This window comes from Diorhabda carinulata, chromosome 6 (assembly GCF_026250575.1).
Source record: "Diorhabda carinulata isolate Delta chromosome 6, icDioCari1.1, whole genome shotgun sequence".
Classification (NCBI taxonomy): Eukaryota; Metazoa; Arthropoda; class Insecta; order Coleoptera; family Chrysomelidae; genus Diorhabda; species Diorhabda carinulata.
Genome location: NC_079465.1, coordinates 27,548,107 through 27,567,019, shown reverse-complemented (window position 1 = coordinate 27,567,019; position 18,913 = coordinate 27,548,107). Strand labels below are relative to the sequence as shown.

The 18,913-nt window shown below is 33.1% G+C and overlaps 1 protein-coding gene across 1 annotated transcript in view; it reads right to left on the bottom strand.

Moving 5' to 3' along the window:
* The window catches only part of LOC130895269 (disintegrin and metalloproteinase domain-containing protein 10-like), a 226,273-nt gene that overhangs the window by 49,877 nt on the left and 157,483 nt on the right, over positions 1-18,913 (bottom strand). Inside the window, exon 6 of the mRNA XM_057802492.1 lies at positions 6,721-6,861. Within this exon, the coding sequence (XP_057658475.1) occupies positions 6,721-6,861 (141 nt within the window). The remainder of the gene's footprint in view (positions 1-6,720; positions 6,862-18,913) is intronic.

The window sequence follows — 18,913 nt, the reverse complement described above, 5'->3', positions numbered from 1 at the left end:
ATTTAAATTAAATATTTATTCAAAATTCAAATTGGTTTCAAGATATTTTGAAAGAAAGTACAAGTTTTGTAAGAATTAATTCGGAGCATTATTGAATAGATGAAAAAAAAGCTTGCACAACTCGGTCTTGGTCTTGGTCTTGATCTTGATCTTGGTCTTGGTCTTGGTCTTGGTCATGGTCTTGGTTTTGGTCTTGGTCTTGGTCTTGGTTTTGGTCTGGATTATAAATATTGCAAGATTCCTATAAGATTATTTGAAAAAAAATATAATATATAGAGTGGAGAGAGTAGCTATCTGGTCGTAATATTAGATGGAAGTCGTTACAAAAAAACAGTACATTGCTGGGGATAGAATAAGGCATCTAAAACCCCGCATCACACACTATATTTTTCGTATAATCTGCCCTAAATACTAAACTTGTCTACGAGGTATTTCTAATCGAGAGTTTATTCATTTTCTATGAGCAAAAAATACGACTTTTCAGCAAGAAATATTGCTTTGTTCCAAACAGAGATCTTACCTTATGTTAATATTGCTTTAGCAACAAATTGTTGACCTAAGCATTGAGATATTTTGCCACTAAGTTGAAGAGGCATACCTTTCATATATCTATTCGATTCACGTAATTATCCAATACTTCTTCATACCACGATATACATTCTTCTCAATTCAGAACTTCATCATAAACCCTCATTATTTACATTGTTCAGGTAAATAATTCCAAAGTCAATGAGGTGTGGTTTACTTTGAATCATTGTATACAGTTTTTATATCAATCTTATTGTATTCTTATCTATTTAAGTTTCAAGAATATTATTCATTATTCAGGTAATGGTTGGGATGAGAGGAAATGAAACTTCAAATAAATCAATTATGTTCCAACGAGATCGAGAAAACAGACAAACGAACTTATCCAGCTGAATTCAGAAAGACGAAAAAATCTAAAAATATCAAACACTTATGAACTACGAAATAATGAACTAAATAGAAGGAGACGACGAGGTAGAGTACGTAAAATTACAGAGACAAAATTCGCACAAGTACAAAGAAAAGACGACTAATTCGTTTTAAAGAGATTCTTAAATTAAAACTCAATAAAATATAGGACGATAGGACACAAATGTGGTCAAGTATTTCGTACAGTTTACATTTGCCTTTTCAACGTTGTCTCCTAAAGGGGCAATATTTACAAAAAGGTCCAAAATTTGTTTACTGCGATCATGATAGACGAGTGGATAAAAGTCAAACGGGTCCGTTCCTCCTTGTTAGCTTTGCGCATGCTCTGGAACGTAACGTCGTCTGCGCGGTCTCAAACGCCCCAAGTAGAAACATTGTACTCTATTTCTTTCTCAACCATCAAACAATTTGCGTTAATATTCACGTGTAAATATATTTTGTGTTGATAGGTAAATCATTGAGTAAGTAAAGTTTGTAATATTTACATATACGTATCATTTTACTTAACTAAAATATCATTTTTCATAACCTCAAAGTAGATTATGGAGAGTAATAATAAAGAAGAACTGAAATCTGAATTATTTATTATGGAAAGTAAAACTGAAGAGGGGAATTGAAGACTGGATTATTTAATTGTCCTGAGTAAAATGTTACACGTACTTTTCTATTTATTACAGATTTCTATGTACATACAAATATTCAGTATTCGAATATTTTTGTATGTAAATTTTCATTCAATGATTATACTACTTTAATGAAAAATAGTTACGTTCAGGAAAAGTTATTTGTTGTAACAATTTATACAACCTGAGAGAATATACTCAAATCTCTTTATTTAATACTTTCCATTATAATCCCAAATCTAACAAATGAATATAAATCCAATTTATATGTGTTAGTGATACCAAAAGCGAACAATTTGAATAAATTTTAGAAAAAAATAGTGAATAGAACAAAAGTCCATCCATATTTTATCGAAAATTTTCTGAACAAATATCAATTTTTGGTATCAACATTTTAATGAAACAAAACTAATCACCAACTAATTCAAATCGAATTTTCAGAAGTTTCTTGTTATCGGAGGATGTTATGGTTAATTAATATCAAAATCAAACTAAATAATATGCAAAAAATAGATTAGAGCAAAGCTCAATTTGAACTTTTTTCGAGTAAATTTCAATTTCATGAAAATGTTTTACAGTTTGAATGAACATTTTATTGACATGAAATTAATCCATCAATAATAATAATATTCTACCAATGAACAAATACTATTTCAAAAGTACCCGCCGAGACGCAGCGCACGCGCAAAGCGAACAAGGAGGAACCGAGAACGTTTGTATGCTTTTTATGAATATAAATAAAAACTATGGTTAGTATAGTTTTTCTATAAAAACATCGGACACTTCTTCCGCAGAAGTTAACGAACTATATAATATGAACAAAGTTTTTTCCTTAACTTAAATACAATAAGGAAGGAAAACCCAAAATTCCCCGATTAGTTATTCTAAGCGAAAAGTTAGTTTATGCTGTGAGTAATGTTTTTCTCATTCAAGATAACCTCCATTTCCTTTTATCTATAGGATGGCACATGTCTAAAACCGTATGTTCTCATTGTATATGACTCAACTACGTATCTGCCCGATAATTCAACAGTGCTTCAGAATGTAATAGAGAAAATGAATCACATCTAAGGGTAGATAAGAGGATTTTTAACTATGGGGTGTGATGGGAAAATTTAGGCATGGTTCACAAGATAATAAACATTTTAGAACTAATAAGTTTCTTATTGGACTGTTGTATTTGATAAAATATTTGCTTCGAAGCGATTCGCTCTGTTGCCTCGACTATTTTTGTGCAAGTTTAAATTTAACACTGTTTTTAAACAATTTTGGAAAATGTCGGGTTTGAATGATTCACTTCGACACATTCATAGATAGAATAGAAAAAGACATTACGAGTTACTAGCCGATCCATCCACGTGTTGCTGCGACTCAGTACGTACAAGAGATGTACACTATAGGTCAAATGTTTTTGCCCTTTTCTATAGTTTGAGTATAGTTATAGTAAAAACAATACATATTTAACTTTTTAATACATCGATGTAACACCTTTTTGCTTTCATTATTTTTGAGCACAATTTTTTGTAACAAATTTCAAATATTCGCCGTTTACTTGGTTCTATTCGTTTTTCAGAATAATCTAAAGGTGTGAAATGGAAATGAAACACTGCTTTCTAATTTCTCTTTGTGTTGTGTTGAGGTAGGGCAACTCTGACGGTTAAATAATGACTGTCAGTATATTCTTCATTTCAAATTCTTTCGATACTCTTTGTACAGCTTCGATGAATGCTTGGGATCGTTGTTATGCTGGAAGATAGATTTTTTGCCCATCACGCGCTGGCCATAACGTTTTACATTTTATATTCATTCTTTCCAACATTTCTTTCCTTGTGTCTACCGGTGTTGCATACACCAACCTTTCAAGTTATTCAGGGGACCGTGGTCCTCGTGCAAATGGACCTTCCCGACTAATCCAATTATTAGGAGAAATGTTATTAAGATGATCTTTTACATAATTTAGGAAGTGAACCACATATTTCTGCGAATTTTTAGAGCAATATCACATAACATGGGTGGGATAAATTCTAAGCATCACCGACCATATAGGTTATTACCAGAAAAATATGGACCTACTAAAATATTACAAACTTTTCCTGCCCACACTTCAATACAAATACATAAAACCATCTCGTATGAAACCAGCTTCATCAGTACTTCTCCAACAAATGTATTGTTAACTTGTTGTTTATCATTGTGGTTTTAATCTGTATATCAAAATTTTATCATATTTGTATCTTCATTTATTTATTTTTAAGTTTGTTTTTTAGTTTTTCTCTCTCTTCATCTATCTAGGAACCAACGAGCGTAGGCCAGTCTTGTTGGATAAACCTCTACTTCCATGGCATGCACTTTCTGGATGTGAGAGGGTAAAAAAATTGCTCCTGGAGAATCCTATGAATAGTTGTTGTTGATACGTTAAATTGTAGTGACATTTTGCGTATTCTAGTTGTGAAATCAGCATCAATTGCATCTAATGCTGGTGTTCGTATAGTTCGATGTTGCTCTTCGCCGATTTTTTTTGGTAGGACACTTACTGAAATATTTTATAAAAAATAATTGAAACTAGTTCACTTAATTTTTAATTTCACTTAAGTTCTCCCAGTAAAGCGTTTATTATACAACATTCTGGCTTCTGACGAGTTACCAGAAGCCAAACCATACATTAAATTAATGTCAATATATTCGCTAAAGATAAATTCAAGCATATTGAAACTTTAAATAAGATAGAGATAATTATTAATGACAGGTTTTGAAAAGATTGACAGCGAACTGATATTAACTATCTGCAGTAGCCAACTAGATAAAAAATATTTATTGATCTCTTCCAAGTTTTTCCTTATGCCAGTAATAGATCTTCGATAGAATATAGTACAAATATTTATTTATTTATCCATTAGTTCTCCAAGAAATAAATGTGTTTTAATACCTGTAAGTATTTTCAATGAACAATTACAATTTATGATAATTTTTGTGAGAATGTCTCTTTATGGCGAACGTTTTTCTTGGCTTTTATAAGGATCTAAAAATCTACATATTTCCTAAACCGTAAATTTTATCGAATTAAACAAAGGGTACCTTATAGTTGAAAAATCATATTGTATATTAAAAATTCATAATGTTCGAATGTATAATTTAGAAAATATAAGTTCGTATTTCGCAACTTTAACTATAACTCGAGGGGTTGTAAGAGAAAATTTTTTTATGCCAGTACATTATTTTCACGTCATCTACTCACTTTCGAATTTTTTACATCAAGTCCCGGAACTGTGAATCAAAGTTGAGAAAACCAAAGCATTGGATGATTATAAGCATCCATGAGTATCGCCCTGTATCCCTACGATATCCAACGAAAATGTACATGGTTTACCTCAGCACACGTTCAGAATATTAAAGCCTCCTCTCGCCACAACATAATATACATTTACAGAACACATAATATACATTCAGATTGTTTTATATGATTTATGAATGTGTACTCATAAGCAGAAGGTCGGCAATCTTTAGAAATGGAAGAGAAAATGTCACAGGAGACCATTACACACTCACACACCACTAACACGTACATGATATAATGTTGTGTCTTCTGTTATTATCCGAGAAATTTGATAAATATTGTTCCAATTCGCATTTTCTCATTAATTTTGAAAAAAAATTAACCATTAATTTACTAGTAAATATTTATCCCATATAGGAATTTACGATGATCCCAGTATAGGCCCAGAATTGGGTCAAGTATGTACAACTCTGGCCCTAGATTGGAAGCCATTTTTGGCCCAGACTTGGTGGGTGACAAGCCTGGACCAGGCCTGATTATCTAGATACATCCAAGACTGGTCTGCAACCCTGAACCAGGCCGGTTGCTTGTGAAAATAGACTTTTAATATATTATTAATAAAATTATGGTTTCATGACAAATTTCCATGTGATGGCCGATGTAAGGTTACATAGAGCTCAGCCAGGCATAGTGGACTATAGAATGGCCGGGGCTAAGTTACCCAAACTTCAACCAGGCTTGGGCCATTATTGGTTTGCGAAGGCCGGGTTTCCCAGCGTTGTTCCAAGCTAAGCCCCGTCAATCAAGTTTGGGGTCCCAAGCTCCTACATGGGATGCTATAACATAGTTAGTATCTAATATACCAATCGAATCAAATTATAAGAGAACTTATAGTAGAATCTTTCAAGCAGAAACAATCATCTTCTTCTTGAATTGATAATGTATTTAAAGTCATTTTTGTATCACAAAATGGCACGCATTCAGTACGTCAAACAAGGGAATACGATACGACCAATTGTGCCATGAGTAAAAACGCAGAGGATTCTGAATGAAGTAACGAGAACTCTGAATACAATACCAGCAGAACAGTTCGGATTTAGGAAAAACCACAGTACCGAACAGCAAATCTTGAGACTAGTAGAATATAATACTCATGGTTTCACCAAGAAAGAATCCACAGTAAGAAAAATCCATGATCCTGGCAGAGATCTATCAGACCTATGTGAAGTTGCTCTATCTTTTTGGAAAAAGTTATCTAACATCTGCACATAACGCTCTAAATTCACTGTAACTAAACGTCCCCTTCCGTTTTCAATAAATTAATGGATTATAATTCCTCACGCTGACACCGCAGCCCTTAAAGTCACTTTAGGTATCTGATGTTTGTGTTCTGGATTGGTTGAACTCCAATAGCGGCAATTTTGCTTGTTGAAATGTCCATTAAAAGGAAAATGAGCCTCATCCGGAAACGAGATGCGCATCTTTTAATTGACATTAAGAACATTGCATAATTTTCTACGCGCTTCTGTCTCCGAATTACCATTTTGTAAAGCACACACACGCACGACGCACGGTCCGCTTCCGAGAAACTAACGACTAAATTCCTAAGAGCAAGATATAATTAAATTTATGTTTATCTAGTGGTACCAACTAGCAGGAATTTTTTTCAATTCCTGGCCAGCGTTTTGTTCCAAATTCGTTAAAATCATTTTCCTCAACCATTTACAATACAATGATAAAATTATACAGTAATCAAAATCTTTACTTGTTTATTGATTATAGAAAACTGAAAACTAATAAAATGCGCATGAAATAGAACGAGAAATCATTTACTTCGATCACCGATAGAAACAAAAAAACACTTACCTGAAAAAAGTTCTAGAAACTTTTCCACTCCATAATTGTTAGGAAACCTGTAAAGAGGGTCCTTGAGTGCGTCAAGCGTATGAACTTTGATCCTTTTCACCATGAAAGTGATATTGTCGTTTCTGCCATCCTGATTGAAATCTGAAAGAGAAAAAACGTTGCCACATTTATCATTGAATGCATTCGCCATTAGAGTTTAAAATTTCTCGATTCTGCTTATATTGCTGTTAACAAATGAAGTGAACCAAGGGTGCTAATGGATCGACACAATGTCTAAATATCCTCAAAATTGTTGTACGAAATAGCAGATACGGGTGAGTATATTAGAGATATGGGTGAATCCCACAATTGTAAAGGGTGATACAGATTGTAGTCGTTTATCATGTACCAAAAATTTGTTTTTAATAGATGTTGAATTTTTGAATAACATTCAAAAAAAGGAGATTCGGTATTAGATAATACAAATAAGTGAGTGGATAATAACAAAAACTGTTCAATTCCTTACAAATTTACAAAAACTATTTTCTTTCACTCACTCTTCAAGGACTACTTGGTGTTAGTATTAATATCAGAATATTTATCCAATATTTGGAACTACTAAGCGATGTTATGAAGTCCATTTAGATCGGTCACTCATTTTGATATATATCTTGACATTTCTTACTCCTAACAAGCCCTAGCCATGTAAGATCTCTCGAATCTAGTATTAATTTTACTGTAATCATATTTCTATGAGAATAATTTGCTCAAACACTCAATACGACAGCATCGGTTTGAAGTTAATTACAAACAACACCAAGCCACAGCAGCCATTTTGTTATTAGTGCGGTTACCGACTTTGCTGCGGAAATACGTGCTGTGCCAGTCAAACTCTAAGACCATATGTAAGTCGTCTTAAAGATAGTTAATTAGTAATTCATTTCATTACTTATCATAAATATAAGGCCTGGCCTGCCTTTTGATGTTGATTTTAAGTATAAGGGTTTCATTTGACCTTGTTTCGTTTAAGTCCCTAGACCGTTAGGGCCCTAATCATCATAGTGACTAGGTAGTAGGAATATCAGGTTCAATTTAGAATCGTAATTCATCCAAATTATCACCTTTCCATCGCTACAGAGTATTGTTAAAAATCGAAGGCCAGCTTCGGCAATATCTTCATGTTAAGTGTCATGCTCGAAGAAAGGTGTGATTCCTTCATTTCTCTCCAATAGCTTCACCTTTTTCTTCTTACCCTAGTGGGACCAGTGTCATTCAATGCAGAATTCAATTTTCTAAGACTCTTATAATAACCAGGTATTCGTATATTGCGAGTCCTTTAAGATATATAACCGTCCCCACTACAATAGCAGAACTCCGGCGAAGGAGAGACCTAGGAGTCATGTTGGGCTAGAAATGATGCCATTAGAATAATAAAACGTTTTGTAGCTGTTACTCACGATTTGTCTAATTTTTATATTTAACATTACTGGTCATTCATCACTTTCTACCGTTGCTCCACCTGGAAGTTTGATCGAAGTATCGGATTCAGTATACATCAACTCCGATGTTTTTTCATGTCGTTTAAACACTTTTTATCATACATGAATCCCAGTGGAGATATTAAAGTTTTGTTAGTATTTGAAGGTCACAACACCCACTCAAAAAACTTAGAGGCTATCAATTTCGCACTTGAAAATTGAGTACTAAAGTTGCAACACTTATAGATTTCAAACTTTGAATATCGGCATATTTGAACCCTTAGAAATATATTATGACCCGGCAATTATGAAATGGATGCGTTCTAATTCGGAATGACCAGTTACACAGTTTGAGGTCGCTAGACGCTGAAGCTTATGAGTAAGCTGCAACTTTGAACAATGCCGCTAATGGTTTTCTAGTTACTGGGATTTGGCCATTGGGTTATACGGTATTTTCTAAAGCTGACTTTATACTACAAGAAAATTTAAATCCTTCAAACTGTCCCCTCGAAGTAGAAAAAGAAAATGAAGAAAACAACAAATATGAGTAGGTGTCTAAACAGATGAGTTTATCTACAACAAATGGCCAAATGGCTCAAGAAGCGTCGTTCCTCTTCTATCAAATATTATGCCGTAGAATTGTTTCACCCCTTTGATAAAATATAGATAATTTGATACAATATTTCAACTGTACTCAACCCCTTGTCACAATTCTAAACCCGCGCAACCTTTTAACAAGGAAAATAGAAAATTGTTTGCTTGGCCCGGTAATTGACCAAATCTACTACAATTGAGAACTTATAACATATTCTCGAAAAATGTTCAGCTAAGATAAATAGGACTACGAAACGAAAAAATGATAACAGGCCCGCCATACAAGTGTGGTCTTATTATGATGATTTCAATTGTGAAGTTTCTGTACGAATAAAAAATGTCTACTCAAATGAATTAAAATGTATTTATTCTACTTGATCTATAAATCAGTACAACATCAATCTATTTCTTCATTAAACTTACAAATATTCACGACTGTATCATTTCTGTAATAATGGAAACAGTCGTCCTTCGTCGTGTCAAATTAAGTGACATCTTCAAAATTAAATTTCTCGAGTTAAAATTTTGTATTTGATCCGTTTTTAAAGTACGACGTTATACAGAGTTTTCAGCTTAATAAAGGAATTTTATTAATTATTTCACTTTGTTAGGGGCGGAACGAGACGCCGACAATACGACGATAACCCTGACTGACTAAATCAGTCATATTTTCGTTGAAGTGGAAGATATTTTTTGACAAGATAAGGATTGTAATTAAAGTTACACTGGAAAGAAACATTTAATATTGCGGTAGAAAACTTTCAAAAAAACACGGGCGAACAAACAAAATAACAGAACGTAAAACTATGTTTACAACCCGCTTTTGAAGCATCGCGATTGAATTTTTTCAGCATTTCTTTGCGCTAAACGACACGAAATTTTTTTCAGCGATTCATGTGGTATCCAACGCGAAGAAATCTTTTTGACAGTATGCAAGTGCTACTTATGCCCAAGTATGTCTCAATCTCTGGGTATGTCATATGACGATCTTGTAATATCAGTTTACGCACAGTATCGATGTTGTCTGGCGTAACACCCGACGATTATGGACGACCTTGACGAAATTCATCCTGTAGCGAAGGACGACCAAGATTGAATTCGGAAAACCACGATGGTTCGAGATGATGCTCCATCACCAAAAGTCGACAAAGATCGTCACACTGCTGTTGGTTTAACCTACATTCAAAGTAAAAAAATCATCGCGATCTGTTTCCATGTTTTGACCAAGATGAATCGGTAAACAACTCAAATAGCACTCGTATGACAACACGTTCTGAGTAAGTCATTAAAAATATCAAACTTTATGATGGTATATTTGACAAATTTACATCAGTGTTGCCATGTCTCAAAACTCAAGTAGTAACTCTCGTAGTTGGGTATTTCCGAGTAGAATTATGAAATAAGTAGAAAGAAAATAATCATAAAAAAGTTTCAATAGGGACGAAGTTCTTATAACTCATAGTCCACTTTAAAGTTTATTAGATTTGAAGTGAATATGAAATTTCCCGTCGTCGTTGTCTCGTTGGATTTATTCCTTGCGGGAGATTTCAGTATACATAGATAGGTATGCCCATCTAAGTTACCTTCTGCCTTTGAAGGTTATAACTTGGTTATAGAGGGTCTGTCAGTCTAATAGTGTAATTGTAAGTGTTGGTGTAGTGGGTTTATTATTTGCATATGCCCAATACCAGACATTTATCTTTGTATAATGTTGAATATTGATAGTAACAACAATCCATGTCTTATATTTGTATTCCCGATTTTTTTTCTATTCACTTCTAATATTTTTATGGTTAGACCATTTCCAGCTTATTTATTTTTTTTTTAGGATTCACATAAACTCACAAGTCAAAACTGGTCAGTATATGTTGTTTTGACCTAATAATTACCCATTTAGAAATATTTAAATTTAAAAACATTGCACAATGTAACCCAGACATCTCTTGTGTATAATCTAACTCACCCCCAGTCCGAACCATTAGTATCTGTTAGTCCTTATTTTTACCTTCAATCAACGTATCCTCTCGGATTACTTAATTTCTGTCTTATATTAATGTGACTGTGAAGAATCATAAATTCAGCTACTTAAATCCAAGGTATATTGTATTCATTAAGTTTTACGGTACACGATCTTAACGGGGACCCACATCATAGATGATTGATTGATTCCGGGCGTCCCTTGGACACTTGAGTTTCATTGAGGTATCAAATTATGTACTTTATTAATATCTATCTGATTTGAACGACCATACTTATAAATAATTATAACCATGTCAATATCTTGTTTTTCTATTAACCACAAATATATGTATATTTATACGAGGGTTGTCTGAAAACTCTTTTTGAGTCTTTACACTTGGTCCAGCGATCCAATGATGCTTTGAAGTTTCTAATCCTTCCAAATAATAGTAACCAAGTTTCTTCTAAATATAGACTTTAACGTGTGTCATTACGTTCTCCACAGCAAGTGAAACTTTGATTTTAGGTAACAAGAGAAATTCGCTAGAGACTAACTGTGGTGCATAAAGTGAATAGTTAACCAATTAGAAGTGTAATTCGTGTGAGAACGTGTTTTCTTGATGGAAAAGCAATTTATTCTATCCCACAAAACAGTCAACATCACATTTATGGGCGTATTTGCCTTTTTGGAGCACATTCGCTCATTGCAACCCATTATAATGACTGTTTTTTCCGTTTCAGGAGTGTATTTATATTCCCAGATCTCTTCCACATTTTGCTTGAACCCAATCCATAAAGCTTGAAAAGTTGACAACGTTCGAATAGCTTACGAATGCATAATACTTAAGTCACTATATGGTAAATGCGTTCTTTTCGTATGACGATAGCCTCTCCGGTCATACAGTAACATTTGGTGAACTTATTCGATGATATCACTGGTCTTCTCAGTTTTCGGTCCCACCGAATCCCTGTCGTCGGTCAAGCTAATATGGACACGTTTACATTCAACTGCACAGAATTTTACATTTGTAAATAATAGTCTCTCAGTTTACAGTGTCTATCCCCTCTTTAATTGCAAAAACAAATAATTATATTGACAGCTTGATACTCATTTTTTCTATTCTCAAAGCAATTCCACAACGACCTACCCAACGAATATCAAACAAAAACTTGATGCCCAAAATGGCTGAAATTTTAGTCAAAATTTCTCAACGTAAGCGCAAATTATTTTTCTACTGAGATCTTTTTAGACAATTCTGCTAGTTTATATTAACTTTTTCATGTCTTCGCCGTCCATCACAGTTATTTATAATAAATTATATGAAACTTCAAAGTTTCTTTGTATGTATCTCCTATTTTTTTTTATATATAAACTCCATTCAAAGAAATCAAATATATCATTTTATCAACCAAACTTAATCATGTACCTCCTTAAGGTCGGTTGAACTGTTTCAAAGAATGTTGAAGACAAACGGAGTAAATTCACACACTTGTAAATCCCATTAATCCTTGACGTTTATTTTTGTTCTCAGTCGGTCTCTAGAGACTTTCTGAGCTCCTCAAGAGTGCTCAATCGTCTCGACTTTGATTATACCCGGAACAACCGTAATATAGATACTAACCAAAGATATTTGATAGCGAAAAAAAAAAATATTTTATTGTTTAAATATTTTGAATTCGGATTAGAAATCTAAGGTGGTTAACACTTTTTTTACATTAATATTCGATATGCGATATTTTCCATTTCAATTTGACAATTTGTAAAGACATATTTGTAGTGAAACCAAATGAAATGAAGAAGTGAAACTCAACTTTATTAAACATTAAATCAAGAACATGCTGAAGAATATCTTTAATTGGAGTTATTTGGAGTGATGGTAATTTCTAAAAAAATGATTTCGAAAATTATTTCTGAGGTGCAGCTGAAAATTTGTGTGGTGCATAAAACGTTTACGTTTACCCAAAACGCAAGTAGTTTCGGATATGGTCAATACAATGTGCCTGGAAAGGCATTCTCCGATACCCAACGGGCCTACACAGCACACAGAAATAATGGAGGGAGATATGAATCGTCTGCTGTTATGCAAACCAGAAATATCTCAGTCTCCTGACACTTTGAATGATCGTTTACCGTCTTGTGTAGCTTTGTCAACTGATTTCAGGTTTTCTTTACATGTTTTTCGGTTCTTTGACAACCTCTGTTGTGACTACTCGATAAATGGAAAACTCTAGTTAATTCAGCAATTGTTATTATGATTGCATTATCAGATTTCTTGAGATTCCCTTTTTTTAAATACTCGAATATATTTAGAATAACTTGCTCTGTATGTTTTTTCATTGTCTTCATTCGCCTATAGTCTAGAGAGTGACACATAAACTAGACGATTTCCAAAAAGTAGCGCGGTTAGAATCGCGTTGGCAACGTTAGAAATATTAAATAATGATGGACATCATATGATTTTCAAAATAGTAACAAGGTATAATATACACATGCCGTTTTATAATAATTGGGACCACCAGAAGAGCCGTCTGTTGATTCGTGAAGATTCACCAACACTAACAATGACGAAGAAGCAAAGTTTTCTTCCGTAGCACAAAATTAGAAAGAAATGAAATATGGGACGAAGAAATCACTTTTAAGATGCCCAAAGACAGAGATTGGGAAGTAGATTATAGAGCTCTCAAAAGAAGGGGACGAAATAGAACACAACAGAGAAGCCTGTCAAGGCATGAATAGAATCAAGGAAAGAGAAAAGCCTAGACGAGGCTAGGAATAGATACCATCTTGAACTGACTCCTACTGAGTAGATGAGGTAAGGTTTTTCGTTGGAAGGTTTGGTGTCGTAGTATGACCAGCAGTCTCTCATTGTTCTGAGTTATAGCAAACCAGTGCACCAGAAAATGTTTCACTGCAATTTTTGCATCAGTCAATATTCACAGGTCAATATTGTATTACGATAGTGCCTCGTAACACGGGCAATTACATATCTACATGAAAATAATCCAATACTCATTAAATATCCACCATATACCCCTGATTTGGTAATGTGTTATTTATGACTATTCTTTAATCGGAAGAAAAATTTATATGATGGACGTTTCACGACGTATGTTGAGAAGATGAAGCTTCAAGCTTTAAAGTTGTGAGTACTTCGATGGTGATCAACTTCTTAAAATTTAAGCGTCACCTCCGTATATTAATGCAACAAATTTCGAATCGTAGAGAGCGAGAATCTCATTTAACTACTGTTTGTAGTGATTCACCAAGAAATCATACATCCAGAGCTGAAGGACAAGCTATTACAATATGTTTGAGTGAGACTTTCAAAGAAAAAAATGTTACGCAGGGTTTGCCTTTGGAAGGTTTATCAAAATGAAGAAAAATTAAAACATCTGGGAATTTGCAGATTACTAGATATTTTATACTGGGAACTCAAAAAAATTGTGTTAAGCAATGTCATTCGTTATTATTTCCATAGAAACTCGCACTATCAAGTGGGTTTATTCATCTCAGCATTCGGAATGTTTCTTTTTGGTTTTGTTGAAGATAAAATTGACTGAATTGCAACATGCTTCCATATGACGCATTAATAAGAATCACGTGAATAAATATTGTAAATCTATATAGATAGGAACGTGCCTCCTCTATTTACAGATTATTGTAATCAACTTGAAAAACAATTGATTTTGTTTTAGCCACCACCTTTGTTTTAGTTATTGTGAACTCAATTTTAAAAATTACGTTTCTTCATTCAAATAATGAGCAACAAAAATATGTATATTCACAATTTATACAATAAATTCGATTACGTTATAATTTTTGTAATTTTTTCGAGAATGTAATTGTGAAAGTGAGTATTCACTTACATCAAATTAGACAAGTGCGAAGATTTTCAACTACACGGATTTGCTTTTAGTTTCGTTCGAATGATCCAGTAAAAAGCATTTCATTTCTCTTTGTCTAACGTTTTGAGAAAAATTGTCTTTTCACGAAAAATACGTGTTAGTTTTGAATTCAATTCAAGTTGAAGTAGTTTCTCTTTAATAGAGAAAATCGGATGAAGGCAATGGTGAAAAAGATTAGATTTAATTGAGTTTTTTATGTGAACGAATGAAACTACGGAAAACAAATCCATGAATATCATATGATAGTCCAGTCAATTTAAATGTTTTTTCAAGTTATGACCAAGTTTTCTATATATTTTGAGGTGCTCTTTCCAATGGAATAAAAATCAGGGAGCAAAGTCAATAAATTGCACAAATAAGGGAGAAATGATCATTTTCTTAAAAAAAAAAAAAACGCAAAATAACTGGAAAAAAAATACTCTGATGATGAAATTAAGCGTGTCAATGAAGAGAGAGGGATATTTTGCTAAAAAATGTATATATTGCTATTAATAACACTAAAAAATTTGCCATCAGAGGCGCTCAAGTAATTTTCAATCTTTGAGTCCATATTCTCTTCTGGTTTTTAAATATCTATTTAATATTCCTAGTGATAATATAAGAGTGAAATATTTAAAAAACTGTTCTTGTAATATAATTTTTTTCTATCAAAAATATATTTCGTATTTTAAATAATTTGAAAAATTTTTTATTCAACAACATTTTATTTGAAATATTTCCAACAATTATTCAATAAGAATCTTGGAACAACTGAATGCACATAGGAAAAAATCAAACAGAATACAATTATATATGCGAATGAATCACAACAAATATTTGTATTTCAATGAATCTCAATAAAATATTACTTCAAAGAAACTTTGAATAATGAACGAATGCTTGTTAACAATGTACACTTTAATCTCTTTCCAAACACGCCGGCTACGTAATACAATAGAAATAGGCGTGCATATATAACTCATAAATAACTGATTATTTTTATTGAATATTTTACACTCACACAAATTTTTCTGATTCAATAGAATTTTTAATGAAAGAATTTCACCATTACCGCAAATTCGCTTGTTGGGTGTTGATGAACAATAGTTACTAGGCCGATTTATCCAAGGCAGCTCCACAAAAACTTGAAGCCCTCTTTGAAACTAAAACGTTATATATACTCCGCAACAGCTTCTGATCCTCTACAAGGCCCAGGTTCATCCATCTTTGGAATATTGCTCACACTTTTAAAGCATACCCTAAAGATGCTCGACTCAATACAGAAGAGAGCAGTTCGACTTATAGGCGATCCAGAGTTGACCATAAACTTTAAACAGTTTAGAAGATAGAAGACTCTGTTTTACCAATAATACCACGGCAAAAGCTCAACAAGTATAATCCGGCCTAGAGCAGTTTTAGCAAGACGTGGCTGATGAACAACACCGAGTTCGCCTGCAGACGCCCAGAACTTCGATTTATCGGGACTTTTTTGGAAAAGTGCAAGTTTGTAGAATCAGCTTCAAAGGCACGTCTTTCACAAGCCCTACATTTTATTTTGATTTTTTAATGTTAGAAACATGTTTAATATAACATAGATAAACACACGCACCAAAAAATGACATGGTAATATGTTCCCATGCTTCAAATTCACCGTATACTCATGCACACAAGCAAGAATATGGAGTGAGCTGTGGTTCCAAAGAAGTTAGTCAAGTTAAAAGATATTCACAGAAGCAGAACCGAAATAAAAAAATTCCTCGACTAAGACTGATAGATAAATACAGAGTGAGTTTTTATGTATGGAACGTCTGAATTATTTTGGAAACGGCTTGTACGATTTTTATAAATTTTTCCGGAAAAATAATGAACTCTGTTATTTTAAATGGATCAACCTATATACATAAAACTCACTCTGTATGTAATCTACCACCTCAAAGGTTACGTATCTGCTGCCAGCACAACAAACAACTGACTTTACGTTGAGGATTTTACCCTATTTTAGGGTGGTATTAACAATATTATGAATTTACACGTAACGAAAAATTATAGTTGCCAGATCATTTTTCTTGAAAATCGAATCAATCAATATTTTCAATGATCGAAGGATCGAAAAAATGAAATTTTTCGCGATTTGTATAGGTTCTACAAAGATAAAAAATCACGGGCATTTTTTTTTATGAAAAATAGTGAGAGTGATTTGAAATCTCACTTCGCAAACTAAAAATTTTGCAATGGCGCAATGGAAATTTCAATCAAGAATAACTTTCGTTGTGTAAGCTGAATTATGTTATAATTTGGAGAGATGATATATAACATATCAATAATTAATGTTATCCAGTGGAAACGATGAAACTTGAAAATTTTTCTCCCTATGGACGAGCGAAACAATATATAAAAGATTGAAATTGCAAATCCAACAGGGTGTTTTTGGTTATTAATTATCTCTTTTTTCCGCGGGTTATGACAAAAAAGTGAATCCAGTTTTCTAGGAATGCACATGAAAAAATATTTTCAACAGCCGATATCATAAGAATGGGAGATTGAGCGAAAATAAGCTTTCGAATAGTACAAGCAAAATATGGAATAATTTTGCCATTTTGGATAAAATTCAATTCAATTGGGGTAATTACAGGAAAAGTCCTGATTTGGACAGAAAAAAACAAAATATCGAAGCACATAGCTCAAAACCGAATTCCTCACCTAAAAATATATAAATGTGCACAATTTCGTAAGCGCTCGAATTAAAAAAGGACAAAAACCTTTATTGACTGGACTATGAAACGACTTATTCATACATTTAGCGTTCCGAACCATTCATTGAAGAATCTTAACACTGCTTTCATTATCTAAACATTTATTTTTTTCTTTTGAACGACTTCTTTTTAAGAAAATTACTTTGGTTATTCTAAAAGAAAATCTACCTTCAACTTCTACGGTATTCAGTTTTTAAACTTCTGGTTTAATTAGATTAAATTCTGTTACATTTTTTTGACGAAGGTCTTGAATCCGGTATTGTAGCACAAAATTTGGACTTTAAGTAGCCCCAGAAGAAAAAAAGGTGTATAAATCTTAACTGAAGACATTGTTTCTATTTTTTTATATTCAACAGTTCTAGAGCACACGTTCCCGTTCTCTGTCAAGATAAATTGAGTATTACAAGATGCCAATTCCCATTCCTCATTGAATATAAAAGAGTATTTGACAAAGAGGCATTCCAACGACACCACCCCAAATCGATAGTCCCAATAATACTATTCACAAGATGATGATATAACCCAAAGGAACTCATCATAGTATCGTAAAGGAGATCATGAAATTGTAACTGTAGTTGTAAATGGATTAACCTCAGACGATTACCAAGGATGCTTCATATCATCAGTGCAAATTTGGAATTGTCCTGTAGAGTTGTGTGTAGAATTTGGTCTCCTTGTTTTTTATTGATAAACTCCCGGAACTCAATTATCACTTGTTTTTATAACTGTTAAAGTTTTTTCCTTATAATTGGTAAGAAATAAACTATAACGTCACAGCTCTAAATCGGGAGACCCTGTGAAAATTGATAAAGCAATGAAAAAATCGAAATCGTTTAAAAATTTGTACAAAAAAAAATAACATTACAAAAAATATCTTTATATGTATAATGAGTCCAGATTTGGATGCAGCTTATCATAATCTCCCTTTGGTTTTACCGTTTGCGTCCTTTGTGGCCCGACTCCAGTTCAGTTCTCTTCTATTCAGGTTGTTTACTATTTCTGTATTCCATTTCCTTTTTGATCTGTCTTTTCTCTTCTTTTATTTATTTCTGTTCCCTGTATTAGCTGTTGTTCGATTTTTTGCGCCGCACTACGTTCAATTCACGTAATTTTGTCGTTACTTATTTCATCCAATAACTATCGTTGTTCTTCTTTAATCTGTCGGTTAGATAGCAGGAATCGTAACCATAGATCAGTATTGATAGGAGTACAGTCTTGGAATTTTTATTATTGTGTTTACAATTGTTCCCTGATACTCCAGCTTGTTAACAATCTTCTTCTCCTGTTTTTGTATTTGCACAGTTGTTTCTTCTGGTATGTTTGATATTTTCATTTCTTATATCTTTTGTATGTTTTGCTGTGAAGTCATCCCACTTCTCTATTATATTAATACGTTGTCCGCGTAAATAATTTTTTTATATAAATTGGTCTCAGTTTATTGAATCCTTCTTTGCTTAATTCTTTAGACACTTTGTCCATGATTAACAGACACCCTATTGGGCTTAAAACGCCTTTTTGTCTTTCTCCTCTGTTTGTTACAATATA